This window comes from Aphidius gifuensis, linkage group LG6 (genome assembly GCF_014905175.1).
Source record: "Aphidius gifuensis isolate YNYX2018 linkage group LG6, ASM1490517v1, whole genome shotgun sequence".
Lineage (NCBI taxonomy): Eukaryota > Metazoa > Arthropoda > Insecta > Hymenoptera > Braconidae > Aphidius > Aphidius gifuensis.
The window spans coordinates 169,552-197,259 of record NC_057793.1 but is presented as its reverse complement, the minus strand read 5'-3'; the positions used below and the strand labels follow the sequence as shown (position 1 = coordinate 197,259).

General features: G+C 26.3%; 8 protein-coding genes and 1 long non-coding RNA gene across 14 annotated transcripts; 4 read left to right on the top strand and 5 right to left on the bottom strand.

The window, feature by feature from the left end:
- The first annotated feature begins 231 nt into the window (after positions 1–231).
- Positions 232–1,708, top strand: LOC122858589 (RNA polymerase II subunit A C-terminal domain phosphatase SSU72). The gene is made up of 4 exons (XM_044161565.1): positions 232–707; positions 794–937; positions 1,053–1,311; positions 1,390–1,708. The coding sequence occupies exons 1-4, from the start codon at positions 622–624 to the stop codon at positions 1,492–1,494; spliced, it is 594 nt and encodes a 197-aa protein (XP_044017500.1). The 5' UTR covers positions 232–621; the 3' UTR covers positions 1,495–1,708.
- Positions 1,709–1,967: 259 nt separating this feature from the next.
- On the bottom strand, positions 1,968–4,296 carry LOC122858571 (large subunit GTPase 1 homolog). Its single transcript, XM_044161538.1, has 2 exons — positions 4,006–4,296; positions 1,968–3,880 (listed from the first exon to the last, which is right to left on the bottom strand). The coding sequence occupies exons 1-2, from the start codon at positions 4,117–4,119 to the stop codon at positions 2,093–2,095; spliced, it is 1,902 nt and encodes a 633-aa protein (XP_044017473.1). The 5' UTR covers positions 4,120–4,296; the 3' UTR covers positions 1,968–2,092.
- Positions 4,297–6,282: 1,986 nt separating this feature from the next.
- LOC122858563 (probable serine/threonine-protein kinase DDB_G0282963) lies at positions 6,283–12,792 on the bottom strand. 4 transcript variants are annotated; one of them, XM_044161510.1, is made up of 8 exons: positions 12,618–12,792; positions 11,582–11,686; positions 11,228–11,366; positions 10,501–10,659; positions 9,690–10,425; positions 8,517–9,620; positions 6,787–8,447; positions 6,283–6,722 (listed from the first exon to the last, which is right to left on the bottom strand). In XM_044161510.1, the coding sequence occupies exons 1-8, from the start codon at positions 12,629–12,631 to the stop codon at positions 6,528–6,530; spliced, it is 4,113 nt and encodes a 1,370-aa protein (XP_044017445.1). In that variant the 5' UTR covers positions 12,632–12,792; the 3' UTR covers positions 6,283–6,527. The 4 variants fall into 4 exon arrangements, with proteins under 4 accessions (XP_044017445.1, XP_044017448.1, XP_044017446.1 ...); XM_044161513.1 differs by having other exon boundaries at positions 6,787–8,417; XM_044161511.1 differs by having other exon boundaries at positions 6,388–6,722; positions 9,690–10,422.
- Positions 12,793–13,825: 1,033 nt separating this feature from the next.
- On the top strand, positions 13,826–15,058 carry LOC122858587 (ras-related protein Rab-18-B-like). The gene is made up of 4 exons (XM_044161562.1): positions 13,826–14,125; positions 14,199–14,316; positions 14,394–14,711; positions 14,783–15,058. The coding sequence occupies exons 1-4, from the start codon at positions 14,058–14,060 to the stop codon at positions 14,933–14,935; spliced, it is 657 nt and encodes a 218-aa protein (XP_044017497.1). The 5' UTR covers positions 13,826–14,057; the 3' UTR covers positions 14,936–15,058.
- An 843-nt stretch (positions 15,059–15,901) lies between these two features.
- Positions 15,902–18,101, bottom strand: LOC122858572 (protein RCC2 homolog). 2 transcript variants are annotated; one of them, XM_044161539.1, is made up of 5 exons: positions 17,985–18,101; positions 17,600–17,819; positions 17,290–17,530; positions 16,341–17,188; positions 15,902–16,275 (listed from the first exon to the last, which is right to left on the bottom strand). In XM_044161539.1, exons 2-5 carry the CDS (start codon positions 17,807–17,809, stop codon positions 16,105–16,107), a joined length of 1,470 nt encoding a protein of 489 aa, XP_044017474.1. In that variant the 5' UTR covers positions 17,810–17,819; positions 17,985–18,101; the 3' UTR covers positions 15,902–16,104. The 2 variants fall into 2 exon arrangements, with proteins under 2 accessions (XP_044017474.1, XP_044017475.1); XM_044161540.1 differs by having other exon boundaries at positions 18,074–18,098.
- A 1,250-nt stretch (positions 18,102–19,351) lies between these two features.
- On the top strand, positions 19,352–21,377 carry LOC122859624 (transmembrane protein 26-like). Its single transcript, XM_044163306.1, has 6 exons — positions 19,352–19,545; positions 19,850–19,985; positions 20,101–20,157; positions 20,229–20,591; positions 20,656–20,854; positions 21,316–21,377. Exons 1-6 carry the CDS (start codon positions 19,352–19,354, stop codon positions 21,375–21,377), a joined length of 1,011 nt encoding a protein of 336 aa, XP_044019241.1.
- A 349-nt stretch (positions 21,378–21,726) lies between these two features.
- Positions 21,727–23,498, bottom strand: LOC122859623 (protein PFC0760c-like). The gene is made up of 3 exons (XM_044163305.1): positions 23,177–23,498; positions 22,758–23,085; positions 21,727–22,668 (listed from the first exon to the last, which is right to left on the bottom strand). Exons 1-3 carry the CDS (start codon positions 23,380–23,382, stop codon positions 21,727–21,729), a joined length of 1,476 nt encoding a protein of 491 aa, XP_044019240.1. The 5' UTR covers positions 23,383–23,498.
- Positions 23,499–23,578: 80 nt separating this feature from the next.
- LOC122858595 lies at positions 23,579–24,626 on the top strand. Its single transcript, XR_006374309.1, has 3 exons — positions 23,579–23,672; positions 24,344–24,460; positions 24,535–24,626. It is a non-coding gene; the product is annotated as an uncharacterized LOC122858595 (long non-coding RNA).
- LOC122858586 (myoblast determination protein 1 homolog) lies at positions 24,209–25,547 on the bottom strand. Of its 2 annotated transcripts, none has more exons than XM_044161561.1 (5): positions 25,277–25,547; positions 25,025–25,209; positions 24,843–24,960; positions 24,517–24,728; positions 24,209–24,433 (listed from the first exon to the last, which is right to left on the bottom strand). In XM_044161561.1, the coding sequence occupies exons 1-5, from the start codon at positions 25,387–25,389 to the stop codon at positions 24,327–24,329; spliced, it is 735 nt and encodes a 244-aa protein (XP_044017496.1). In that variant the 5' UTR covers positions 25,390–25,547; the 3' UTR covers positions 24,209–24,326. The 2 variants fall into 2 exon arrangements, with proteins under 2 accessions (XP_044017496.1, XP_044017495.1); XM_044161560.1 differs by having other exon boundaries at positions 24,517–24,731; positions 25,277–25,541.
- Between the last annotated feature and the right edge of the window lie 2,161 nt (positions 25,548–27,708).

Here is a 27,708-nt window from a genome sequence, read left to right as displayed (position 1 = left end):
TAATAAATATATACCTATATATTTTTAGGTTTTTTAGAAAATTTATTTTGTTTATTCATACAATATATTTATTTTTTATCTCAATAAACTATTGTCTTGAAAAAGATGGCATGTGGCAAGGAAATATTTTTTCAAAAATCATTCTCCGTCTGCGCTCTTTTTTTTTTTTTTTTTTAACAAAAAAAAATGGCGTCGACTCTGGTGGACCTAATCAGAATCAATCAGAATCTTTATATTAAAAAAAAAAAAAAAATTTGTTTTCTTAGGTTAATGTTTGTTGAATAAGAATGACATACGTTCCGGGTAGGCAACTTTGACACACATTTAAAATTACATTCACCAGTCAACACCAACAACATAGGCATATTTATATTTTTAATTAAAATCATCTAATCATACCTATATAATTTTAAATAAATAATATTATCAAAGCTAAATATTTGAGGTTATAAAAACTCCACCTTGAAATCAAATAAACATATTTATATATTATATCATCTAGAAGTAAATAAATATAACAATTTTAAAAAACATTATTTTCTTGTCAATAAATAATTACTAAGTGTGTGTGTTGTGTCAATATTTTAAAACAAATTATTTAATAAAATATTAGTGTTATTAATGATGCCTTCAACAAAATCATTTACCGTTGCTGTCATATGCTCCAGCAATATGAATCGTAGCATGGAAGCCCATGCCTTCCTCAGGTAAAAAAAAAACAAAAAAAAATAAACAAATTAATTACCAAATAAAAAACATTATTATTTATGTATATATATTTTTTCTCTTTTAGTAAAAAAGGATACAATGTCAAGTCATATGGTACTGGTGACAAAGTCAAGCTACCTGGAAGTGGTCCAGACAGACCAAATGTCTATGAATTTGGTACAACATATGATGAAATTTACAACGATCTTTTAACCAAAGATAAACAATTGTATCCTTTATTTAACAAAAAAAAAAAACAATCATTTAATTTATTTATTTTTATAATATAAAATCCTTGACTATTTATTAAATTTTATTATCATCATCATCATTGAATAATTAAGATATACACAAATGGGTTTACTTCACATGCTGGATAGAAATAGAAGAATAAAACCAAGACCAGAAAGATTTCAATTAACCAAAGAAAAATTTGAATTATTAATAACATGTGAGGAACGTGTTTATGATCAAGTTATTGAATGCATGGAAGCAAGAACACCAGTTGACAATCAACCAGTTCATTTAATAAACATTGACATTCAGGATAATCATGAAGAGGCAACTGTTGGATCATTTCTTATTTGTGAATTAGTTGACTTGGTATGTTATTAATAAATAAATAAATAAATAGCTATATTAATTTATTTAATTTTTAATTATTAAAATTTAATTTTTTAGCTAGCTAATTCTGATGATTTGGACAATGACATTGACAGTCTTTTATACGAATTTGAATCTACTAAATTTGGAAGAACAATGTTGCACACTATTCTTTTTTATTAATAAAAAAAAGAAAAAAATAAACAAATGAAGAAAAAAGATATATATTTATCAAGGACACACAAAAGCTTTCTTTGCTATTGTTTTATTTGTTTTTTAAATTTTTTTTCTCAGATTTAACGACGAATTATTTATCTGGGTAAAATCATAATTTCGTGAATTGATAAATGAGTAATAATTGTACATAGAAAGAGAAAAAGAAAAAAAAAAAAGAATTGTACAAGATTTATCAAAAAGTTCACCAATTTATCAGGATGAGTAAAAAGTAAATAAATAATATTTTAAATTTTGTCATTATATGACTAATGCTGATTAATATCATTGTAAAAAATAATATCAACAATCTTCCATTATTTTTTAATTAAATACTCACATGTGTTTTATGAATCAGCTTGAAAAAAAAATAAATTAAATTTTAAATTAAATAAATAAAATATGTACAAGATTATTGAAAAAAAAAAAACAATTAAAAACACAATTATTATTATTAAAGAAATTTTTAATAATTAAAAGTAAAAGTTATGGATATACATATACATAGTTATTTCAAAAAACAATAGAAAAAAAAAAAGAAAAAAATTTTAGGTAAATATTATTTCAACTAATGTTGATCCAAATGAGCATTACGTTTTCGTGATTTTATATTATTTTGTTTCCTTTCATATCTTAACTTTACTTTCTTTTCTCCCCATTCTGCATAAAGACCATCAGTGGCTTTCATATTCAAATTTGCTGGTATTTTACCTCTGACATGTATTCCACTAGTATTTGAATGGAAAAAATTACGATTCATGTCTTCATTTGTGTAGACAACACCACGATTTGCTCTCAATTGTCGAGCTGGTAAAACATGTTTTTCAGATACTGTTTTATGTCTTGGTGGAAATGTATGATATTTATTTTGATCATAATTAGGTGGAGCAACAGCATACAATAATTTACCATTGACAAAATCTTTTAAAACATATCTTGCTGATCTTGGATTATCTGGTTGTCCATTTTGTGTCATAAAACCACGATTATATCCCCATGTATTTAATATTTCTTCTGATGTTGGTGGACGATTTTGATCCTCACCATCTAATGGCATTGGCAACATAATACCATATACATCCTCAAGAATATGACGTGGTATCAATGTACCCAATAGTGTTACAGATGGTACATGATCTCTCAGCTGATCAATTGGCAATATACCATTTAATACCATTTCAGCTTTTGTACAAACAAAACTTGGCATTACTAAACCAGGACAATCACAAAGTAACAATTCTTTATCAACAAATAATGTTTGAAAATGTTTTGTTTTTCCTGGTGTTGCTGATACAGATACTTTTTTTTCAGTAAATATTGCATTTATTGTTGAACTTTTACCGACATTTGGATAACCAACAAGACCAATTGTTGTAACACCTGGTGTATATGTATTTCTATTTGTTCCCATTGATTTAAAAAATTCAATAAGACGAGTTCTTGATAATATTTCTGGTGAATTGTGTTCAAATTTTCCAATTGATTCATCTTTTTCTTTTTCTTTTTCTTTATCATCATCACCATCATTATCAACAACAACATGATCATTATTTTTTTTTTCATCTTCTTTCTCATCTACATTTTCTTCAGCACTTTCATATTTACTATCAGAATCTTCACTTTCTGATTCATCATCTTCATCATCATCATCATCATCATCATCATCATCTTCTTCTTCTTCTTCATCTTCATCTTGTTCTTTTATAGTTTTTTCATCTTCTTCAGTTGTATCAAGAGCAGAAAAAAATGCAACTTGAACACCAATTTCAGTAAAATAATTAGCCCAAATTTGTCTCTGTTCTTCAGTCAAAAAATCAGATTTATTAACAAGTATTAAATTTGTTTTTGTATCATCAACTTCTTTGACATATTTTTCTAAATCCTCACAACGAAATAATAGTGGATTTCTTGCATCAACAATTTGAACAATAACATCACTACGTTCAACTACTCTCCATAATTGTCGCCAAAATTCAAGATTTTTTTCATATGGTGTTAATGTTAAATTTTCAACTTCTTGAAGAATATTTAATTCAGCCCGCCATTTGGCAAATGATAAATCTTCATTTGTTTTTAATTGATAAGCTGTTGTATCTGCATCCCATTTTGGTCTTCTTGGTATTTTTAGTAAATCTTGCTTTGAACGATGTTGTTCTTGAAGTGATTTTCTCTCATCATCAGTTAATAATCCAATTCTACTTTGTGGATTAACATATCTTATATTTAATTTTTCAGCTTGAAAATCAGTACCTTTTAATTGTGCTGTTGCTAAAAATTCATTCATTGAATCTTGCTCAGTAACTGATGTTAATTTTGTGCTCCAATCATAGCCATCATTAATATCAGCAGTATGAAGCTGTAAAAATATACATATTATTAATAATTAATTTATTTTTTTTATTAATAATAAATCAACAAGAAATTAAAATTAACACACACACACACACACACGTTTATAATAGAAAAATATAACCTCCTTACCATTGATGGATCCTTTGAACGATGTTTAGATCTTGCTGAACCAAAACGATCTTTCAATAAAGCACGACCAAGACTACCACCACCATTACCTTTTGATTTACCCTTTTTTCCCATTTTTAATTATTATCGTGACAATTTTATAGCAATATTTATTACTGATTTATCCCACGTTGTAGTGTGTATGTATATTATATAAATAAAAACCAGATGGCAAGGGTCTATTTATGCAAGTGTGTGCAAATCTATAATCTATGATAGTATGATGGGCTGGGAGCACAGTAAAGGGGGAAAGGGGGAAACACTCTGGCAAATGGCGATGTGATGAAGATGAAAGATGAGTATGTCTGCGGTCGGTAAAAAAGGTAACTAAATTTGCATTTATTTACTCTCTTTTGTTTTTCAATTGTTTTCAGTTATTATTGTGATCATAATAATAAATAAATTATAAACACTGCAGTGAGAAGAAAAAACACAATTTTAACAACAATATCAAAAATAAAAAAATATATAAATTAATAATAAATATTAAATACAATAAATAATCATACATATATGTAAGTATTTATTTATTTATTTATTTATCAAAGCACAATGAAAAACAAAAACAAAATTAATTTATCTATATAGAAATTAATTAAAAATAAAAAATTGACAACAGCAGTTGTCAAATAATAATAAATTAATTAGGTATATTATATTGACTGTTTTATGTAACTGGTTTTTTTTTTTTCATTTTCAGCAATTATTGGTAAATTTAAAAAATAAATATAAAAATGAATAATAATAATAATTATCCTGGGTGTTTTGAAGCAATAGCTAAAGGAAAAAAAAAACATTTATCAAAAATATCTAGCAAGATAATAAGGAAAAAAAAATATTCAAAAGAAAATACACGTAATAATAAATTACGTGTGTTGATAAAAAATAATAGTTTTAAAAAAGTTGGCAATTCAAAAATAACAGGAGTTGATCAACAAGTCAAAACATATGATAATAATTCAACTGGAGTAAATGATACAACTTTTAATTCATCAAACAATAATTCATCTGTAGAAGACGATTCATTTGAATTTGAAACAAATTATCCATATACAGAAGAAAATAATTTAAGGAATACAAATAATATATATTCTGAGATTTTAAAGAGTTTTAAAGAAAATGATTATTCTGGACCTATAGAAGAAAATGATACAATTTATTCAATTGAAAAAAATAATACAATTTCTAAACCAAAAAATAATTCTCAAATGTATAAATTGGCATTAACAATAGTTGATAATCCACGAGAATTAATGATTGAACAACTACTTCAAATATTAATTGAGCCAAATTGTATGAAAGAAATATTATTATTAAAGTTACCATATAAAAAATATCATGTCAAAAAGATACTAAAAAAAGGTCGTATAATAATAGATGATGAAACAGAAGTATCACGTGTTATTCATAAAACATTAACTAATATAAATTACATTGTTGAGTGTGATAGTACAAATTTAAAAATTCATTCAACTAAAGTTAATGATTCGATTAGTAAAGTATCGAATGAATTATTAATTGATGAAAATTTTTTTGAATATTCATATGAAAAAATTGCTGATTTAGAAACATCACTTTTTGAACCAAAAATTAAAATGTTAATTTTAATGCCAGATGATGAAAAAAAATTAATAATATTTGATTTACCAACTAAAAAATCTTGTGTTAATGATTTATTGGTAAAAGCTGGTATTCCAATAAATAATAATACAAAAGTATCAATTGTTGATAGTTATTCAGGATTAAATTATTATTATTTGGTTGAACATAAAGGTAATAAATTAGCTGAATTGAAGGATCCAGTTGATGAGACAATAGAATTAATTTAACTGGATTGACTGGATCGAAAAAATAAAAAATAATCATGCTCGTTATACGAAATTTTTTTTATAAATTATAAGTTTAATAACAACACATTAAATATTGTTAATATATTTTTATGTGTTTGTTATTTTTATTTTTTATTAATGTATCAATAAAAACAATAAAAAATAAATTATAAATTATAATTAAAATATTCATTAAAAAGTATTAGATTTTTGTTGTTGTTGTTGCAAATTTGCAATCTACAAATATATACTTTTGAACTTAATCTTTCAAGTCATCCACTAGGTGGATCAGTTGTATTTTCTCTTTTTTTAAAAATTCAGAAATCTTGACATTATTGATATTATTAATCAATGGAAAAAAAAAAAAATTTATTAAATTAAATTATAAAAAATAATTACAAAAAAACACTTGTTTATTTTTAATTTTTTATTTATATTATTTTGTTACTTTTTTTTTTTTTTTTTCGTTTTTTTTTATATATTTAAATTAATTTTATTATTGTATTTAATCATCTTGATTTTTTTTTTCCTTCAATATGTTCATTTTATTATTTGGCATAGTGTGAGACAAGAGACAAAAAGAGGAATAAAACTAGGATGGCAAAAAAATGATAAAAAAAGATTATGTGCAGATAATAATATAATAGATATATATCAGTGTAAATCATCCACCCAAGCTGTTTCTAATGATTCAATTAATATCCGAACAAAAGCCATTTCTTTTCTTGCATTTTCAAGTATAACTCGTGGATCTTGAGAGGTACATCGTAATATATTTGGTGCCATTACCATTGCTAAATTATTTGCATCCATTTTAGTACGTTGTACAACATCTGATCTTGCAAATATCTGTAACAATAAAAATAATAATAAACACATATTTTTAATGTTTGTATTTTTTTAAATAAATTACCTGAAGAAAACGTATTAAATGAGACAATACACGACGATTTAAATCAGGAAGTCTATCAATAATTGCTGTTGCACAAACAGCCGCAGCTTCAGTCTCATCATGTCTCATTGAAACACATTCAGAATAAAAAATATCTGGTATAAGTGGCTCATATAATTCTCTAACCCATAATTTAAGTAATGAAGCTGGTGCATGTGCATCTTGTGATGCTGATAATGTACCACTATCTTCATATTTATCAAGACATAATTTAAGTGCACTAACTTCATCAGCATCAGCTGATACACGAAATATACCCTCAGTTAATGTACCACCACGTACAAGTACTTGACGTGTTAATGTTGTTTGTATCCATGGTAATTCACGATTTGGAAAACGATCACGTTGTAATGCCATAACTTCAGATAATGTTGCACCAAACATTGATGCACGAAATATTTGATGACGTGCCTGATCAATATCTTCAATTGTTGATTTTTTAGGTTGTCTTTTACCATTAGCACCAATTCTTTGTAATCTACGACAAGCAACTGTTGCATAATGACTAACTTGTACATGAATTGGCCATTTAGCAACTTCAGGAAATTGAAAATTTGGATCACGATGTCGATTCATATAACCCTCAAGATATGGTTCAAATGTACTACTTGGTGGTACAAATGCTAAACATACAGCCATTAATTCCCATCCTCTTCTTAAACTTTCTTTACGTGGATTTTCAGTTGTTTGACGACATATTTGTACATATAATTCATCACGTAATGGTGGTTTTGAAAATACAGTATTAACAATATCCATTGCAACACCATCAAGTGTCATACCAACATTTGCTTTTCTATCACCCATATATACTTGTACAAGTCTAAATAAATTACATGCTTCACGTTTTAATAATTTTTCACCCTCAACAACATTTAACATTGGTCGAGGTATTGGATCCTTTGACCAACTTAATATATCACGTACACTAAATTTTTTTCTAAATAATAAACGTAAACCTTTTGGTCTACCACAATTTAAATTAACATTATCTTGGGCATATTTTTCAATATCACCACCAGTTGTATCATCACGTCGTCCATCATCACCATCAGCAATATCATAACTTTTGACTAGGCTTGTAAATGTATTTGTTGCTGGTAATGATGTTGGTCTTGGACAGCTTGTTAATGATGCTGTTGTTGATGTTAATGATGTTGCTGTTGTTGCTGTTGTTGATGCTATTGTTGTATTTGAATTTATTTCACGTAATGATATTTTTAGAGATTGTTGATTTGTTATAATTGGTGCAAGTGGTGCTGTTGATGGTAATGTAGATTGAGCTGAACTTGCTGCTTGTGAACGTGTTAATGTTTCAGCTGTATTGTAATATGTTGCAAGTCCAGCTGTATCATAATTACCTAAATCAGCATAATGATCTTCTAAATATTCTTGACTAGATGAATCACCCTGATTACTTGCTGCTTCATCATCAGCAAATTGATCATCTGAATCATCATCAGTACGAACTATACCACCACTTCCAACGACACCACCTCCTCCAACAGCAACAACTTTACCACCACCACCAGTACCAGTACCAATATTATCACCACCAACTTCTTCTTCCAGTGAATCTTCACCTTCCTCAACTAAAAGAGGATCACCAAATTTGTAACAACCTAATTTTAAATAAATAAATAAATAAATAATATTTAAATAAAATTTAAACAAAAAAAATAAATACTCACCAGATAATTTAGCTTGTTGTAAAATATAATGTTGTAATGGCAATAAATGATCAGCATCAACCATCAAATTGCCATAATATGGTGATACTGGTGGACTAGGATTACCATTACTACGTTTTTTTCTAATAATATTACCAACATCATGATCATGATTATCATCATCTTCATCATCATCGTCATCTGGATGTGATGCAATATCATCAACAATTGCACTGTTTAAACTACTGTCATTACTTTCATTACTACTGCTTGTATTACTATCAAGACGATGTCTACCACTTTGATGATGATGATGATGATGATGATGATGTCCTTGTGCACCAACTAAATATCTTTCATGCATTGAATCATCATCTCTATCACGTCGTCTCATTAATTGTTGTTGTAATTTTTGTTGTTGAACAAAACTATAACTTCTTGCCAATGCCTGTTGACAATTACTATCTAATAAATTATTATTATTACATTTTGTTCTTGCATAATCATCTTTATCAACAACTTGTCTACAACTTTTTTCAATAACATCTAAACTTTTTTGTTTTGATATATTACTATGTTGTTGTTGTGATGATGTTGTTGTTGTTGTTAATCTTTTAGATCCATTATCAAATGATTTTTTATCAGTCAACATTGAACTATATATTAATTCTTTTGTATTTGTATCTATAGCACCACCACGACCACCACCACCACCAACACTACTACTACTATTACCACTTTGATGTTGTCTTCTTCCAATACTGCCAATTCCACTAGCACATATATCTTTTTTATTAATATTTCTTGTATGTCCACTACCACTTGAATAATAACCACCTGAGCTTAAATTTGATTTTTCCAAACTATTAACACGATCACGATTAAATGTTGTATCACGTTCACGATGATAACGATTACTATTATCAATTAATAAACCATATTTATCATGTGATGATGATGATGATGAAGATGGTGGTGTTTTTGATTGTTGTATATTATCTGTTGGACGATATGGTGGCATTTCTTGTCTATATAAACGTGAATCAATTGATGTTTCACGATAAGGCGATGTACTTGGCTCTGGTCCATATGATACACGACTACTTCCACTACTATATTCACGACCTAATAAATTATAATAGGTATATTATTTTAATATTATATTTTTATTTATTTATATTTATCAAAACTTACCATTTCTATTTCGTTGTTCAGAATCTACATTTTGTCCTCTTACATCACGTTGTTGTTGTTCAGCAAATATTTTTTTTTTAAATAATGGTGTACTTGTTGATAATGAAAGACCAAGTGATGATGGCGGTGGTGGTGGTGGTTCACCAGATATTATTTGATGATTATTATTTTTTGTACTTTCAAGTGTTCCTGTACCACCACCACCACCACCACTTCCACTTTTTTGTGATCTTGCTTCAAGTGTACTAGCTGAGCCACCAGTGCTACTGCCACTACCACGAGTTGTTGTTGCTGCTGTTGTTGTTGTTGTGGATGATGATGATAATGGTGGTGGTGGTGGTTGATTAATATTTCCAGAACGATGACGATGTGGTGATTCAAGAAGACGATATGCAGCAGCAGCTGATTCAAGAGAAGTACGACTGTGTGATATTGAACTATCACTTGAACGACCAGAATCTTGTGAATGATTATGATGACGACGATTTGATGATGATGATGATGACAATGGTGGTGGAGGTGGTGGTTGTTGTTGTTGCTGTTGTTGTTGTGGTGATGATGATTGTTGTTGATCATGATGACGATGATGATGTCGATTATTGTACTGATGATGATGATGATGATGGTGATGATGATGATGAGGTCGTCTTGTTGATGGTAATGGTGATGATGGTGATAATTTAGCATCTACACCAACACCTGATATACGTGGCTTACACGAACCAATACCAATCTGCTGTTAAATAAATAAATGATAAATTTCATATCAGGTATCTGCAAGAGATTAGAATTATTTCAAGTGTAAACTTACTCCTGATGATAAAGCAAAATTATCTTGTTCATATCTTCCAGTTCTACCAATAGTTGTTGTTTGTGTTTGAGTTGATACAGTCTCTTTTCTTCGTGATTCTGTTGGTTGACCATCAGTCCCACTAGCACCACCAGCTGGTTCAGTATTTTGCTTCAACGTCTGTAAATAAATATAGTTTTTTTAAAAAAACAAAGAAGAAAAACGACTATTTACACAATTTTATTATAAATTTATTTAGGCCAAAGTAATTTTAAAATAAGATAAACAAAAATTTTGAAAAAAAAAAATCTTTTTATTTAAAGATAATAGGTTGAAGCATTGTGTTTGTTCACAAAGATCAAACAATATGCTTAATTTAAATCAATTTTTATTCCCTCGTTGATAAAAAAAAAAATTTAAAAATTAAAATAAGAGACAATTGATTCATCACAAATTCAAGTGTGTGTATGTCATATTATTTATACCTACTATGAAATTTAATTTGCTTTTCATATTCATATTAATTTGGTTTTTTTTTTTTTTTTTTCATAAAGGCTCTTCCTTTGGCTAGCAACAAAAATTTACAAAACGTTCCTTAACTTTTCATTTTTATTTTCTCCAAGCAAGCAAAAAAATGATAATCTATTTTTAGATAGAAAGAGGAACCCGACACGTGATCCTATCCGTTTGCTTTTTCAGCACATTGAAAAAAAAATAATGAAAAAATAATATATTTAATAATTATTACCTGAAGTTTAGCAAGAGGAATAATATCACAATCAGTTGGTCTATGCCAAACAGTTTTTTGTGATGTTGCATTGTAGTAATAAAATCTCGAGGTATTTTGATCAAATAGTTCCCACCACTGATTATTATCAGTCTTTTTTCTGTAAAATAAATAAATCTATAAAATCTATAAATACATACTAAAAGTAAATTATTTTTAAAATAAATATCGATAATAAAAAAGATACAAGTATTTTTTTTTTTTTTTTTCCTTTTTATAGAGGAAAAAATTGTGGTATAATGGAAATCGATAGCCACAAAAATATAAAAAATAATTTAAAGTTTTAAAAAATGTAAAATTTGAAATAAAACATACACAGGAACTCCAGGCGGTGGATCCCAGACACATTCACCAGTAGTCAGATTGGCATACATGTGCTCTTTGGTACGTGGCTCGATTATTTCCACCCATTCCATTCTGCTGCAAATAAAAAATTTAATTTCAACAAAATAATTTAAAATACATTAATAATTTAATAATTATATATGAAATTAGATTATTCCATTTTTGGAATAAATAACGAACCGGCAAATTATTTATAAGATATAATAATGTTGTTGTTGTTGTTGTTGTATTTATATTTATATTAAAAAAATGTATAATATAATTGACGATGCGTAAGGGGCAACATAATAATGCTTGATACTGCTGCTGCTGCTGATGATGATGATGATGTCATGCTGGCACACACATGTTTTTTTTTTATTTATTTTTTTCCTTGTCATCATCAGCATCAACATCGTCATTATTATTGGTCAATTTAATTGGCTAAACAAGGCTGAGAAAGTACAACACACAAATACCCCATGCACTATTATTTATTTTTATATATTAATTTAATAGTATCATTTTTAAATATCAAAATTACGCAATTAAAATGAAAATGATTTTTGTTGTTTTAATAAAATACATAAACAAGTGGGTCAATCTGATGGACAATAATTTTATAATAAAATAATTCATTTTTAAATAACAAATAAATTCTAAAGAACAAAAAGACCCACCCTAGAGTTCAAAAAAAAAACAAAAAAAAAAATAAATAATTCCTTCTCCTATGTCAATTGTTTTAGCATGCTCTAATTTTTTTTTTTTTTTTTTCTATATTGTCAGGTCAATTTTGATTGCCCAATGATTAAGTGTGGACATTAACTCAACCTGGACAAATTGCCCGGAAGTTTCAACAATAATACATATTGATTAATTCAACTGCAATCAATCGTCCTACTTTTGCTTTTCTAGATACAAAATAACAACAACAGCAACAATAATATATGTAAAAATAAATTACAGTAGGTAATAAATATTGGAGTAATTTAAAAGTGTTTTTTAAATTTTTGTCATTGACACATACCTTTCTGAAGCCATTGTGTCAAGTGGCTTTCTTCTTTCCTTTTTTTTTCTTGCCAAGTGATTGTTCTTGTGACTCAATAAACCCAATAAACACAATGTGTATTTTAAAATTTTTTTTAAAAAAAAAGAAAACAATATTTTTTAATTATATTTTATATATAAAAATTATAACAAAAAAAAACATTCTACATCTAGAATATAAAAGAGAGAAAAATATATATATATTTTTTATTTTTACACTACTATGAATAAATTTTTTGTCATTTAAACAACCCTCTCTTTTTTTTTTTTTTATTTTTCACATTGAAATGTCACACCCACGTTTTATCGTCCCTCGCTGCGTATTTTTTATTTTTATTTTTTTAAATATTTATTTTGTTCATTCACTGTGTCCATTAACCGTTGTAGAAAAATAATGTACTTGAATTATTTAATTATAAAATTAAACACAATAAAATATATTTTCTACATTTTTTCTAATATATTATTATTTAAAATAAATAATAATCGAGGAGCAGCAGCAGTAGAAGGAGAAGGAGCAGCAGCAGCATCCACGATATCACTGTCGGCCATCTTTCTTAGAGCCCGATATATACGATATATTATATATTTATATATGATCAAATATATGTCTACATATGTATATTTTCTTTAGCACAATAATGCACCATAATGATCTATAGATAGATACAGATATAATACATATACACAAATCACAATTCAAATTATATTACTTGCATTTTTTAAATATTTTTTTCTTTGTTTACATCACACGCGAATGATTTGTCAATTTTTTTTTTTATTATATTTAAATTCAAGTAAATATTTTGTTTTTTAGGTATATCAATTTGATTATTATAATAAACAATATATTTTTAATTGTTAATAAATTTATAAACCATCACTTGAACAATTTATCATTTGTTTTTTTAATTTATGACACTAAATTATTTGTTTGTTTATTTGAATTTTTTTGGGGGTTGTTAATATATACACCTATAGAGTATAGGTTGTTTGACGTACATTTGTGTAAATAAAAGAGAGAGATAATTTACAATTAATTTGCTTTTGTTTAGGTTATCTCCCGCAATGAAAGAGAGAGCGACATAAAAAAAAAAATATTATTGTTTTTTTTTTTATTTTTTTTTTACGCTCATTTGCCCTGCCCTCTGATGGTTTAAAGGATTAAACAAGATGCACACCGTAGTATATTACGTCTAATACGTCATTTATGTATATGGTTTAATAAAAAAAAATAAAAAATAAATAAATAAATAAATAACAATGATGAACAATCGTTTGTCATCACGAATGTTGTAAAATCAAGTGACGTTTCGTGGTTATTTTAATTTTTAATACAATATTTCGTTAATAAATAAATAAACAAATAAACACATAGCAATAATAGCAATATATACCTATATAAATATTTAATGACATAATGGATCAAGATATATTGACAACTTTGAAAATATTGATGATTGGTGAATCCAATGTGGGTAAATCAAGGTATGTAATTTTTTCCTAAACATTTCACCTGATAATACATGAGCTAATTTAAATTAATTTTTTATAATTTTAGTACATTGTTGAGATTCACTGATGATGAATTCAATGAAAATATGCAAAGTACTGTTGGCATGGACTACAAAACAAAACAAATAACAATTGATGGAAATACTGTTAAACTTGCAATTTGGGTAAATTAAATATAACAACAATTAATAACAATTAATAACAAGTAATAATAATAATATTTATATTTATACATTATTAGGATACAGCTGGTCAAGAACGTTATCGAACACTAACACCAAGTTATTATCGTGATGGTCAAGGTGCAATATTAATGTACGACGTCACAGATAAAAATACATTTTTAAAACTTGAAACATGGCTAGATGAATTAAATACATACTGCAATAAAATTGAAATTGTCAAAATGATTGTTGGTAATAAAATTGATTTACCAAATAGACAAGTTACAACTGATGAAGGTTTAGCATTTGCCAGAAAACATCAAACACTTTATATTGAAAGTAGTGCTAAAACAGCTGACGGTGTTAAATGTTGTTTTGAAGAACTCGTACAAAAGGTTCATCATCATTATCATCATTAACACATTATTTATCAATCAATTAATAATTTATATTTTTTAATTTAAAGATTATTCAAACACCAGGCTTGTGGGAACAAAATCATTCAATGAGAAGTCAAAATGTTGGTGCTAATGGACCTAGACAAAGATTTGGAAAACGAGGTCTTCAATTAACTGATGATTACACTGCAGCAGAAACATATTCTAATTGTTATTGTTAATTAATACAATTATATACTAAAACATAATAATAATAATAATAATCACATTTTAATATTTATTTGTAAATAAAAATTACAAAACAATAAAACTAAAAATTTTTCATTTTTTTTTTCATCAATAAATGATGGTTTATTTATTCTTTTTTTTTTATTATCAATCAATTACATTTTAAACATTTTTTTCATATTAATTTATTAATTCGTGCATTTGTAAAATGAAAAAAAAAAAAAATCTATCTTAAAATTACATATTTGTGCGTATTTTATACTTTTATTATAAATAAAAAAATTAATAATAATAATCGGCATGAAAAATTTATTAAATTAGTTATCATAGCTATAGATAAATCCTAGATGTTGGAAGATTATTGGAAAAAGGAAAATAGATGGATAGTTTTATTAATTTATTGAAAAAAAGTCTTTATTTTATTCTCTTTTTTTTTTTTTTTTTCTCTCCTAGTGTTTCGGGGATTATACTTATTTTTATTTGTTGTTTGTTTGTTTTTTCTTTCTTTTCTATTATTACAGCTGTCATTTTTTTATTTTTGGCTGCGAGCAATGGAAGAATATTCGTCAACCTTACATACACATTTATCTAATTAATCTCATTACAGTTATTTATTATTTAAATTATGAAAATTTAAAAAAAAAAAAAAATTAAATACACAATTTACGTATTAAAAAAATTTTTCTTTTCTTTAAAATTACTAAAACGCCATTGATTCAGGTACCAGTAGTTGTTGTTATTATTATTATTTTGTTTTTTTAAATTAATAATAATAATAAAAAAAAATACAAAAAATTATGATAATAATTTACAAGTTTACATAATTGTCATGTAAATTGTACCAAGATGTAAATAATCATTATGGCGTTCAAGTTATTTAAATAGGCAACGTATCAAAATATATTTATCATTGTAACACATAATTATAATAATAATAATAATAATAATAGTAGTAGTAGTAGTAGTAGTAATTATGAGACCATGCTATTGAAAATGCTATATTAATTTAATTAATGAGTTTAAAAACAATGATAATAATGAGGCCGTATGTTTGATGAGTTTTTAAGTTATATTAAAAAAAACCATGCGAGAGGAAGAATAAAATAATAATAATAATAATAGTAAAAAAAAAAAAAAAAAAAAATACCTCAGTATTAAAAGTTTACACAGAGTATACACCAAGTTTATCAATCTTGGCTTTTTCTTCATCTGATTCATCACGACAAATCATAAGTGTATGAGATAATCCACATGTTACAGCTGTTATGTAGAGACCCTCAAGTGCCTTGACTTCCATTGGTGTTGTTGATGATTTTCTCATTTCACCAAAACCCTAATAATATCAATAAATAAATAAATAAATAAATAAATATTATGTTAAATTTTATGACAACTTACCAATTCACCAAATGTTGGACTTGCACCCCATGCAATAACTGATTCATCAGCAGCAACAACAACACTTGTATTTGAACATCCAATACAACGTATTTCCCAACCAGATAAATCTGGTATTGGTTTTGGATACATATTTGCTTCACCAGTACGTTTTGTTTGTCCAAACATTAATGCAGTACCATGTACATTAATTGCAATACTAAATGCTGAACCACAAAAAATTGATTTAATTCCACGATTTGGTGGTTCAAGAAATTTAATTAAACGTGGTACAAGTTCATCACGTGGTTCATTATGACCAAGTCTACCAAAACCACCAAAACCCCATGAAAATGCACGTTGTTTACTGTCAATAGCAACAGTATGATGATAACCACAACTAAAATCAGTTATTTCAACACGATCAAGTGGTATTATATGACCATCTTTAGCACGTTCAACATATAATACTATTCTTTTTGGTACTTTTTCAAAATGAAATGCCATTTTATTACATGTTATAAAGTATTTACCATCAGTATTATGACCAAGTACACCATATTCTGGTGTACCAAAACTATGTAAACCACCTTTAATATCCAATATTATTGAAAAATCAGCACCACAACCAACTTTTATTATTGGTGCACCAGTATATTTAACTTTTGTTGCTGTTGGTATCATAACATCAGATTTACCAACACCACATTGACCAAGTTTATTATCACCACATGCATATACAATACCACGACTTGTTAAAAATAATGTATGATTACGTCCACATGATGCTGCTATTATTGTATGTCCTTTTAATGCTTCAATTTCAGTTGGATCATCACGTCTAACAGTATCACCAACACCAAGTTGTCCTATTGTTGATTAAATGTTTATTTATTTATTTATTTATAATTTAATATAAGATAAGATGATTGATTAATTTCATTATAAGTAACTAATTTTATATTATTACCTTTGTCATTTCTTCCAAATGCCAAACATCTATTGTCCTCAGTGACAATAATGCTGTGTGATGAAGCTGGTCCAGATGCAACCAAACGTACTTTTTCACCATTAAGATTTTTAAATGTATGTGGTAACCAAAGACTTTTTCCAACATTAGCTTTAACACCTTTTGGTGGTGCTTTACGTCCAGCCATTTCCCAATTTGTTAAACCACACATAATTAATGTACCTGGTTTACCCCAACCACCCTAATTTTTTCCAATAAATTAGCAAAAATTAAATTATATTAAATTTATTTAATTAATTAATAATAATACCTCTGGTGGATGTAATTCTGGAATTTCTGATACATCAGTTTGATCTTCCTCGGTGGCGTCATCACCATCAACATTTGAACCGGCGTCAGCAGTAGTATCATCCAAATCAGACTCATGCTCACTCGATATGTCTTCATCATCATATTCAACTTTTCTTGACTTTGGTTTGACACCTTTTTTTGGTCCAGCACTTTTACGTTTACTCGACATTATTATTTATCTACAATTAATTCAACAAATGTATAAATTTAATAAACAATTATTTTGTATTCAAAAAAAATAAATAAATAACACAGGTATTATAAATGTTACAGAGAATAAATGAAAATCAATTATATGACAAGTGATTTAATTTATTTTCAATATATAATATAATAATTATTACTTTGTTTTTTTTTTTTTATTTTTTGTGTATTAAAAACTGCTATGTACGGTGGTTATATATTTTTGTGTGCTAATCGCTTGGGTTCGTACCAACACACCGTTACACCAGGAGAGAACAGGAGAGAAGAATAAAAGAGAGGAGAGAAAAAAAAAAAAAAACATATATAAAAAATATATATATAAAAAAAAAAAGAGAGAGACAAATAATACATACACATTACACATGCACATTGGCTTTCTTTATTTTTCATCTTTATTTCTCCCTTAAAATAGTCTATGTTTTAGCCTACTTTTTTTTTATCTCACCCCCTCTTGGAAGCATCAATATTGTCGATCCCGTATACATATTTTCTCTTTTTTTTTTTTTTTTCATGATCATCATTTCTTTCTCTCTCTTTCGCTGATTTGATGGGACCTGGCGTCCCCGGCAGGATTTGGCGGGACAAAGGGGGGACTCAACGCGGCTATAATTCTCCTTTTTCCTCTCCCGCCCCTTTCACTACCTCGCTCTCTCTCTCTTTTTTTTTATAAAGCTCTTTTTAATACCTTTTCGCGGTCTCTCTTTCTCTTTGGCGGGCGCGTCATCAGTGACATTTATGTATTATTCTCACGCTTCTTCGTGTGATCGAAATGTGTTATTTGTTTTTTTTTTTTTAATGGCGATAAGTAGAAGAGAAAGATATCTTTATTATCAACGCTCAATAAAATGTAACGCGCTGAAATTTTTATTAAATTTAAATTTGCAAGCTCGAATTATATTATGTATTAAAAAAAAAAAAAAATTAATCTCTGAATGACAAAAATATGATTGCATAAAATTTTTATAAATTATATTTATGATTTTTTAGCTATAAATAATGCTTGACCCATGATGATAGAAATATCTATCTTTTTAATTAATTATAAAAATATTAATTAATTTTAAATAATATAATTATTAAAATAGTTTTTATATTATGTATATTTTGTGTGTCATCATCATGAATATAAATATGATTATGATTATGATTATGATGGTAAAAGCACCCTTTACTTGTTCATAGAGAGTATGCGTATTAAAATTCAACAAAGTGGGAAAATATATACAACTAATCAAAAATTCTTACTATTTTATTTTTTAGTTTGTCTTGTCTTATTATTCAAGCACAATCCTTAATATTTAAAAAATTTCTTAAAAAAAAAATATAAAGTGTACTTATTATTATTAAAAAATAAAATAATATTATATATGTAGTTTTATTTTTATTTATTTTTCGTATTTTTTAGTATGAAAAAAATTAAACAAAAAAAAAAGACAATTTATTATTTAATTTATTTAAAAAAAGAAAAATTTTGATCGCGAGTTTATTTGAAAAATTAATAATATTAATGATGGGTGTTGCTTCAACAATAATGGCATTTTTTACAAGGCTTGTATTTGCAACACATGCAATTGTTTCAATTGGATTATTAATTATTCTAACGGATAGTTATATGTTTTTATATTTGGCAATTCCAATACTGTTATTATTTTTTGAGGCAATATTTACGGTGGTCATTAATTCAAACAAAGAATGGAAATGGTAAGTTTAATTTTATTTTATAATTTTTAAATACATATAAAAGTCTATGCGGATTTTGAGGTCACTTGATATACATCAAAAGATGACTTGAATATTTTAAATTAAAAAAAATAATCAAAACAGTAGTAGCAGTAGTGATTTGTATTTTTTTTTATTGTGTACAGCATTGAGGGATGATTGACATACGGATATTAAACATTAGTCTGATCAATGTTAGAGTGCCTTTTGAAAAAATATTATTTACTTTGTAAATTCATAATCATATTGATCGACTTCATGGACAATTTATTTATTTATTTTACAGGTTTTGTCCATCAATATTTTTATATCTTGCAAGTGTTGTACCAGCAATAATATTTCTTGAATTATACAGAAGAGGAGAAATTCCAGATATTATGAAATCAAATAAAACATTACTACCATTACCAATCAACGATCGAGTAAATCATTTAAATTATACAACTAAACTAATGATGGTACATCTATTTAATTTATTTTCATTTAATTATAAATAAAAAATAATAATAATAATAATCAACTTATTGCTTTTATTAGGAACTTAATTTAAAGGGATTATCATCAACAATATCAAATGAAACTCAAAGAATTGTAGTAAATATATACATGTATATAATTAAGAAAAGAAAATAAAAAAGATTGTTTATTTATTTGTTTTTTATCAGGATATTAATTTGACAGAGATACCAAGTGAAATGGGAATCGACATTATTGGACAAGCCTTGATGCTAATATTAATTTTGGGTCGTTGGTTATTACCAAAGGGCCAATTAACACGTGATGAACTGAGTCAACTTTTGTTGGTTTACATTGGTACATCTGCTGATATTATTGAATTTTTTGGATCAACAAGAGCACCACCAATATCAACCGATAAAAATCTTGTTCTTCTTGTAATGTCTATTTGGACATGGTGTCTTTTACAATTTACCATTGTTTTGACATCAACAAAATCAAAAAAAAAATCAACAAATAATTCTTGTAGTAATATTGAAATTTGGACAATCATCTTCAACATCATGCTTCAAGTAAGCACAATATTTTTTTATTTTATAAAACTGACATGATTTTTTTCCTATTCTTTTATTTTAGGATGGACCATTTTTAGTCTTTCGAATGATTTTAATATTCCATTATGGATTTAAAGATTATACTAATTATTTTTTTAGCAGTAAAAATGTTCTTGTTATATTTTTTCAATTTTATCGACTTGTTATTGTTTTGAGTGAAACGAGACAAAAAAATTTACGTATAAAAAAAAAATACAAGAGAAGAGAAGATTTATTGCCAAGTAATAATATTCATGTTGTTTCATCAACAAGTAATTTTGATAATAATAATTATCATCATCAAAGACACAGCAGAGATTTAGAAGCTTATTTTATTGAAACAGATTATTCATCTGGTGATCATGAAGATATTGATGATTTATCACTGGAAAAAATAAAACATCATAAAAGGTAAAAAATTAATTTTCATAAAACTAATTGACATCTCATTTGTCTATTATAATTTATAGCAGAAAAATAAATCAACAAGTTATGACGATGAAAAAAAATTCATCAAAAAATTATAGACATAAAAAACAAAAAAAATCATATGACAGTCCTGATGGAAAGGTTCAACTACGAAAAAATAAAAATGAATCATCAATGAGATTACCAGGTAGTTCATACACAATCAAAAAACAATCAAATAAAATTATTAATAAAAAAAAATATAAAAATGATGATTACCCGACAAGTTATTCAGAAAGTTTTGATGATGAAATTGAAAATCCAAGCGAGTCTGAAAGTGATTTAGAAAAAAGGTAAAATTATAATGAAAAAAAAAAAAAAACAAAATAACAAAACTATAATTAAATAATAATATTTTATATTTAATTTTCAGACATAAAATAAAAAAACAATCAAGTCGTTATTGATAAAATAAAATTTAAATATGCATCATTTTGCTTAATTAATAAAAATTTATATATTAATTAACAATTATATTGTATAATGAAAAATTAATTAATTAATTGAGTAGTCTCTAATTATATATATAAAAGAAAAAAAAAAAAAACAATATTTATTTGATTAAAAATAAAATAAAAATCAACAAATTAACGATAAATGATAAATGTAATTAATTTATAAATTAAATGATAAAATAGATAAAATATCATAATTTTAGCCAATCTAAACACTCTTCAGTGTCTAAACTGTCTAAATAATTTATTAAATTATCCTGATCAATTCCAACAGCAGCAGAATATAAAATTGCTGTGTTGCCAATTAATTCTCTGAGCCAATTCAACTTATTATCATCATCATCATCATTATTATTATTATCATTATCATTAACATTAGCAGCATCATTGTCATTATCATCATCATCATCACCACCACCACCACTCGATACTTCAACATTTGATTTAATTGAATTTATATTTTTTTTACAATCTTCTAAACATTTATCTTCTTCAGCTATATCAATATTTTCATTATCAAATGATAATTTTATTGTTGAATCTGAATTTGTTGCAACAACTTGTTTTACATCATCATCTTTTTTTACAGATTGTTCAGAAGTTTTTAATAAAATTAATGTATTTTTTGTTCCTCTTTCAAGTACTTGTTGAAGTTTTTCATGATTTTTAATATTAATCATTGAATTGACAATTGGTTTTGTTGTTTTTACCAATTTATTATTATCCATTGTATTTGAATTTTTATTAATTCCTTGTTGATCATATTTTATTTGTGTATTATTATCAAGTTTTTGATTGGCAATATTGTCATTTTTTTTTTTATTAATTCCAGCTGCTTTGTGGATTTTTTCCTCAATTTTATTTGATTGACTTGTCATAATTTGTGATGCAAATGCAAGAACAGCATGTAAATTATAATGCATACATTTTTCAAATGTTTCTTCAATAGAAATTTTATTTTTATTGTTGTGATTACGATGATGATGATGATGATGATGATGATGATGATGATGATCGTGTGAAGGACGAGTTGGTATTTGATGATCAGGATGTCTTGAAAGTGGTGATGAATCTTGATATGAATAATCCATATTTGTAAAACATCTGCTAGCACAATCAGCAACATTTCCCACCTTAATAAAAAAAAAAATAACAATATATATACAAAAATTAAATTAAATTTGAATAATAGAAAATATATATATATATATGAATAATAAACCTGGGGATGATAGACAGGCCTCTCGTGCATTCCATGAGCTGGCCACTCTTTCCATTCAATTTCATCATGAACATTTGGTGTCTCATGTGTTGCACCAACATTATAAAGTTTTTTTGTAATTGATCTTGTATTCATATATGGAACATTTGTATATTTCATTTGTTTTTTATCAAATTTATAATCATCATCATCATCGCCACCACCTCTTTTTAATGATGTCAATCTTTGTCTTGAATAATCATTGTCATCATTATCATCGTCTTCATCTCCTTCATCATCAATTTTTTTTCTACTTCCTCGAGTTGGATTTCTTCTAACTTGTTGACCTCTAAAATTATTTAAAAAAAAAAAAAAAATATTTATTCAATTGTTTGTCTATCAATAAAATAATAATTTATAAAAATAAAAAAAACAACAACCTTTTTTTAGGAGGTGAAATAAATTGTTTAGCAATACCAAATGCTGATTTTTCAACTCTACGAAGATCAAGTTTATCCAATAAATCATTAGCAGGTTCATTGACATTGACATTGACATTGTTATTATCATCATTAGTTTGTTTTATTAATACAGTACCAGGTGGAAGTTTTGGAACAATAAATATTTCATTGCCCTTGTCGTCCATTACTTTTTTACAGTACCTAAGCTCACCGACAGATGCTGATGATAAGCTGTTGTTGTTGTTGTTGTTAGTACTGATAACGTTTTTATTATTATTATTATTTGTCAATTTTTTATTACTATTTGTTTCACAATTATCTTCATTATTATTATTATTATTGTTAGTGTCAATAATAAATTCACGACGTAAATCAATTTTTGTTTTTTTATCACTCAATTCAATAACTCTAGTATTTTTATTGTCAAATGTGTCTGATGATTGATTTTTAATACGAGGTGTTACATCAACTGGAGGTTCGTGTAATAATATTATTTTTTTTAAATTTGTTGTTGACATTTGTATTTTTTTATCAAATTGATTATTAAGTTGATCCAGTGTTTCAGGCACTCCAGTATCCATGACTTTTTCCATTTTTAATGTTATTAAATTAATATGTATAAACTGACTGGTACATATATTTATTTAAAATGTTAAAAGTTGATATACATACACAAGCTATGTATGATTTTTCATTTGTCAAACAAGCATCTTGACACTCAATTGTTTTTAAGAATGAAAAATTATTTAATATGGATAAAACAAAGTAAAGTTTACAATTATTCTTCATTTTTTTTTATTTGCTCAACCTTTATTTTATTTTTATTTTTTTTTTTATATTCATCACAATATATTTTTTTTATTTTATTTTTATACAATCATTTTATTAAAATGTTTTTTTTTTTTTTATTTAAATTCTAAAAATGACGATTATAGTCCTTTTATTTTTGATATACAGGTACCATTTTAAAATTATTTTTATTTTTATTTTTTTCAATTACCTATTGCACGTTGACTAGAATTTTTTTTTAAATTAAATTATAATTTATATTACTATATATTTTTTTTTTGGCATCAAGATGTGAATATTTACAACGTAAATTTGAGACATTATTATTAATAATATTTATTTAATTTAAATTTTCAGTTGTCAGAGTTAGAGTTGTTAGGGCTGATCTTCTATTTGGATTGACACCTAAATTTTCCCAATTAATCCATGCCAAACGAGCCATTAAATCTTGGAAAAAAATAATAAGAAAAATAAGTATACACATACATTGTTTGAAATTTTAATACAAAGTAAAAAATAAATAAACTGACCACTTGTATTCCATTCAGCTCGTTCACTACTCATTTCACCTCTAAGGCACATTTCAATGTACGTCAAGGGATCAACATTTTTAACTTTTAATACTTCAGTTAACAATGCAATGTATGCTATTGCCAAACGTAAAGTATCAATTTTAGATAAACGTTTTTCATATGGAAATGTTGGCACATGGCCCCTTAGTGCATCGAAAGCCGAGTTTATGCTGCTAAAAATTTCAATAAAATTTAGTCTCTAACATGATCTCATAACAATATAATTGAAAAAATAAAAAAAAAAAAAGTAAAAATTTATATTTTTGTTTTTATATTAAATTTACCTCAGCATACGTCTACGTTCACGAATATTAGCAGCATGTCTTTGAATTCTGTATGGACTACCATTTGGATAGTAGCCTTCTTCAACACCATTCACCATGTCATTATTGTCATTTTGATCTTTAAATTATTATCAATCAATTAATAAATATTATATTATAATATCAATATAAAATTAATTTACCTTGATTTGACAATGGCATGTGATAATGCAATTGTGAATGTTGATGATGGGAATGTGAATGAGTAACATGCTGTGATGATGATGATGTTGTTGATGATAATGATCTTCCAGCATAGACACATGATGGTAAATCAGCAAGATCTTCTTCACTAATATCACTACTACCTCCAACATAATAAGACGTACTAAAAAAAAATATTGTTATTAATAAAATTAATTTGTTAAAAATATAAAAATAAATTGCAATTATACCTTGAACAAACAGTTGAATCTGCTGGTTTTGGTGGTATAGTTATACTTTTATGACGTCCATTAATTCTTTGATGACTACGTTCTTCATAATTATAGCCAAGATGTGATGCCATTATGAATCACTAAATTAATATAACACAATTAATATAAGTATCACTTGATTTAATTATATCACAGATAATTTAATTTATTTTTTTTTTTCAACTATTAATTTGTAGATGAGTGATTTGTTCGACATTCAAACGGCAAGTGTTTGTAAAATCCCTGGAGATTTGAGTTTATATAGGATCCAGAGGTGACAGGGAAACAAGGGGATTGTTGAATCAATACCAACCCCTGGGCGGAGCATATCAACCAATCAAAATTTACTAAAAATCAAATTATTATCATAGCCATACTGGATTGGACGGTAACTTAATAGCACAATTTCTTTACCCTTGTTTTTTTTATTTTTTATTATTATTATTATTATATTTTCTTTATTTTCTTTTTCAACAAGCACCATCACCATCAACATCACCAACATTATTGTAGAAGCTATACACTGCAATTTATCGTTACTACACTTGGAATTATTTCACTTGGTTTCAATATGAGTGTGTGGGTGAATGTTTTTAAACACCAAGGGATGAATAAAAGACAGATAAAAAATATATATTTCAAGTAAAACAGGACACACACAGTTTGCAAACTGACAAGGTAAATGTACATTAAAAATATTTTATATATATATAGAGAACAAATTGTTGTCTGTGTTGAAGCCGCATTGCAATTTTTTTTTTATGTGAAAAAAAATCATATAATATGTATTCCAGAATATAAAACACTGGGATTTTTATTTCAATTTTATTTCGAGCAATTCCACTCAAATTGCTTTATTAAATTTACTCAACTGAATATTATTTATTTTTTCTTGAAATGTCATTCTGATGCTGTACTGCTTTATTATTATTAAAATTTTGCCTTGAAAACATATATACCTACTATATACAAAGCCAGAAGTCACGAATGGCTCATGAAAATTTTATATTATATTAATAATCCATTTTATATATTTATTGATTTTTAAATTATAAATATAAAAATAATAAATAACCATAATGATAATTATATTTTGATGATGATGATGTAATTAAAATGACAGCCTGAGAAATATAGATCAGACGATGCGTATTAAAATGATGGTGATGATGATGATGATGATTGTCAAAAAATATATACAGCCAATGAATAGAAGTGGAAATTTTAAAATATATATATTTAAATGAGCTGTGTTTTCTTGTATTATAACACAATTGGGAATATGCATTGGCACAATTATTCGAGGTGTTAATACGATAACAATAAGTATTTGGTACGTGTGCCATCACACCATGCTGTTGGTGCTGTTGGTGGTGGTTGTGAATTTGTCATTCTATACAGACTATAAGGGGATTTTCTTGAGCTTATTGTTGTGCGAGATAACTATTATACTCTCGATATATATATACATGCGATCAGACTTTTAGTTTTCTTTGTAAAACAACAACCACTATAAAATCATATAAATACAAATCTCTTTCAATTTATATTTTCTTAATTTTTTAAAATAAATTTAATATATAAAAAATATTATTTCAAGTATATATATATACCTATATCAGTTACAATGTCTGGACTCAAGTATCTACCATTGTATTTGTAACTGACATAAACGATTATTTATCTCAATTTGTCACGTGGAGGGTGAATTTCTCAAAAAATATATACATATACTTTCTCATCATACTTGAAAAACAATTATTATTTTATTTATTCTTTTAAAGGTCATCATTTGTTAATTGTTATATAGATATTTTAAATGATTTTTGAGTATATGTATATATTTTTTTTTCCAAGTATAAAACACTTGGATTTTCGAAAAAGAAAAAACCATGTAAACACTTAATTTACGATTACATTCTTGGACCCTAAAATCTCAATTGACCCCCGCATATAATCATAACCATAGTGAAATAGCTATCTTTTTCTATTTTCTATATTTTTTTTGTTCATTGATAAATATACAGAGTAACCCCCCTGTCAACACCAGCAACAAACCAAACAGTATTGGGGGTAACCAGTGAGCCCCATAATTGAGATTTCACGCCGCAGGCTCATGCTCCAAGTTCTCACAGTAGGGGTTCAAATAAAATACACGTATGGAATATTTATTGTCCATATTTAAATGGTAAATATCATCCCTTAAATATGACAATTATTTATCAGTCTGTGAATATATAAATTTTTACGGATTGGTTAACGCGTGCCTTTAAGTATCTGTTTATAGTCCTTGGGGATCAATTTGTTTGCTAAATTATTTATTGGTCAAATATGCTGAGGTTACTGCAACAACGAGTGGTTTAACATGCTTTTACCTAAAACATTGTTTTATTGTTTGTTATCTTTTCTTT

Excerpts from the sequence above, each read along its gene's own strand:
- LOC122858571 (XM_044161538.1), bottom strand. The coding sequence starts at position 4,119 with ATGGGAAAAAAGGGTAAATCAAAAGGTAATGGTGGTGGTAGTCTTGGT. Across the intron at positions 3,881-4,005 it reads GTTCAAAGGATCCATCAATG|CTTCATACTGCTGATATTAA; the intron begins GTAAGGAGGTTA and ends ATATTTTTACAG.
- LOC122858589 (XM_044161565.1), top strand. The coding sequence starts at position 622 with ATGATGCCTTCAACAAAATCATTTACCGTTGCTGTCATATGCTCCAGC. Across the intron at positions 708-793 it reads GAAGCCCATGCCTTCCTCAG|TAAAAAAGGATACAATGTCA; the intron begins GTAAAAAAAAAA and ends TTTCTCTTTTAG. Across the intron at positions 1,312-1,389 it reads TTTGTGAATTAGTTGACTTG|CTAGCTAATTCTGATGATTT; the intron begins GTATGTTATTAA and ends TTAATTTTTTAG.
- LOC122859624 (XM_044163306.1), top strand. The coding sequence starts at position 19,352 with ATGATGGGTGTTGCTTCAACAATAATGGCATTTTTTACAAGGCTTGTA. Across the intron at positions 19,546-19,849 it reads TCAAACAAAGAATGGAAATG|GTTTTGTCCATCAATATTTT; the intron begins GTAAGTTTAATT and ends TTTATTTTACAG. Across the intron at positions 20,855-21,315 it reads AAGAGAAGATTTATTGCCAA|AAAGTTTTGATGATGAAATT; the intron begins GTAATAATATTC and ends CAAGTTATTCAG.
- LOC122858563 (XM_044161510.1), bottom strand. Across the intron at positions 10,426-10,500 it reads ATTTTGCTTTATCATCAGGA|CAGATTGGTATTGGTTCGTG; the intron begins GTAAGTTTACAC and ends TTTATTTAACAG. Across the intron at positions 9,621-9,689 it reads TGAACAACGAAATAGAAATG|GTCGTGAATATAGTAGTGGA; the intron begins GTAAGTTTTGAT and ends ATAATTTATTAG.
- LOC122858587 (XM_044161562.1), top strand. The coding sequence starts at position 14,058 with ATGGATCAAGATATATTGACAACTTTGAAAATATTGATGATTGGTGAA. Across the intron at positions 14,126-14,198 it reads TCCAATGTGGGTAAATCAAG|TACATTGTTGAGATTCACTG; the intron begins GTATGTAATTTT and ends TTATAATTTTAG. Across the intron at positions 14,712-14,782 it reads TTGAAGAACTCGTACAAAAG|ATTATTCAAACACCAGGCTT; the intron begins GTTCATCATCAT and ends TTTAATTTAAAG.
- LOC122858572 (XM_044161539.1), bottom strand. The coding sequence starts at position 17,809 with ATGTCGAGTAAACGTAAAAGTGCTGGACCAAAAAAAGGTGTCAAACCA. Across the intron at positions 17,531-17,599 it reads CAGAATTACATCCACCAGAG|GGTGGTTGGGGTAAACCAGG; the intron begins GTATTATTATTA and ends GGAAAAAATTAG. Across the intron at positions 17,189-17,289 it reads ATTTGGAAGAAATGACAAAG|GACAACTTGGTGTTGGTGAT; the intron begins GTAATAATATAA and ends AATCAACAATAG.
- LOC122858586 (XM_044161560.1), bottom strand. The coding sequence starts at position 25,389 with ATGGCATCACATCTTGGCTATAATTATGAAGAACGTAGTCATCAAAGA. Across the intron at positions 25,210-25,276 it reads GATTCAACTGTTTGTTCAAG|TACGTCTTATTATGTTGGAG; the intron begins GTATAATTGCAA and ends ATTTTTTTTTAG. Across the intron at positions 24,434-24,516 it reads AGCTGAATGGAATACAAGTG|ATTTAATGGCTCGTTTGGCA; the intron begins GTCAGTTTATTT and ends TTTTTTTCCAAG.
- LOC122859623 (XM_044163305.1), bottom strand. The coding sequence starts at position 23,382 with ATGGACGACAAGGGCAATGAAATATTTATTGTTCCAAAACTTCCACCT. Across the intron at positions 23,086-23,176 it reads ATTTCACCTCCTAAAAAAAG|AGGTCAACAAGTTAGAAGAA; the intron begins GTTGTTGTTTTT and ends AAATAATTTTAG. Across the intron at positions 22,669-22,757 it reads GGCCTGTCTATCATCCCCAG|GTGGGAAATGTTGCTGATTG; the intron begins GTTTATTATTCA and ends TTTTTTATTAAG.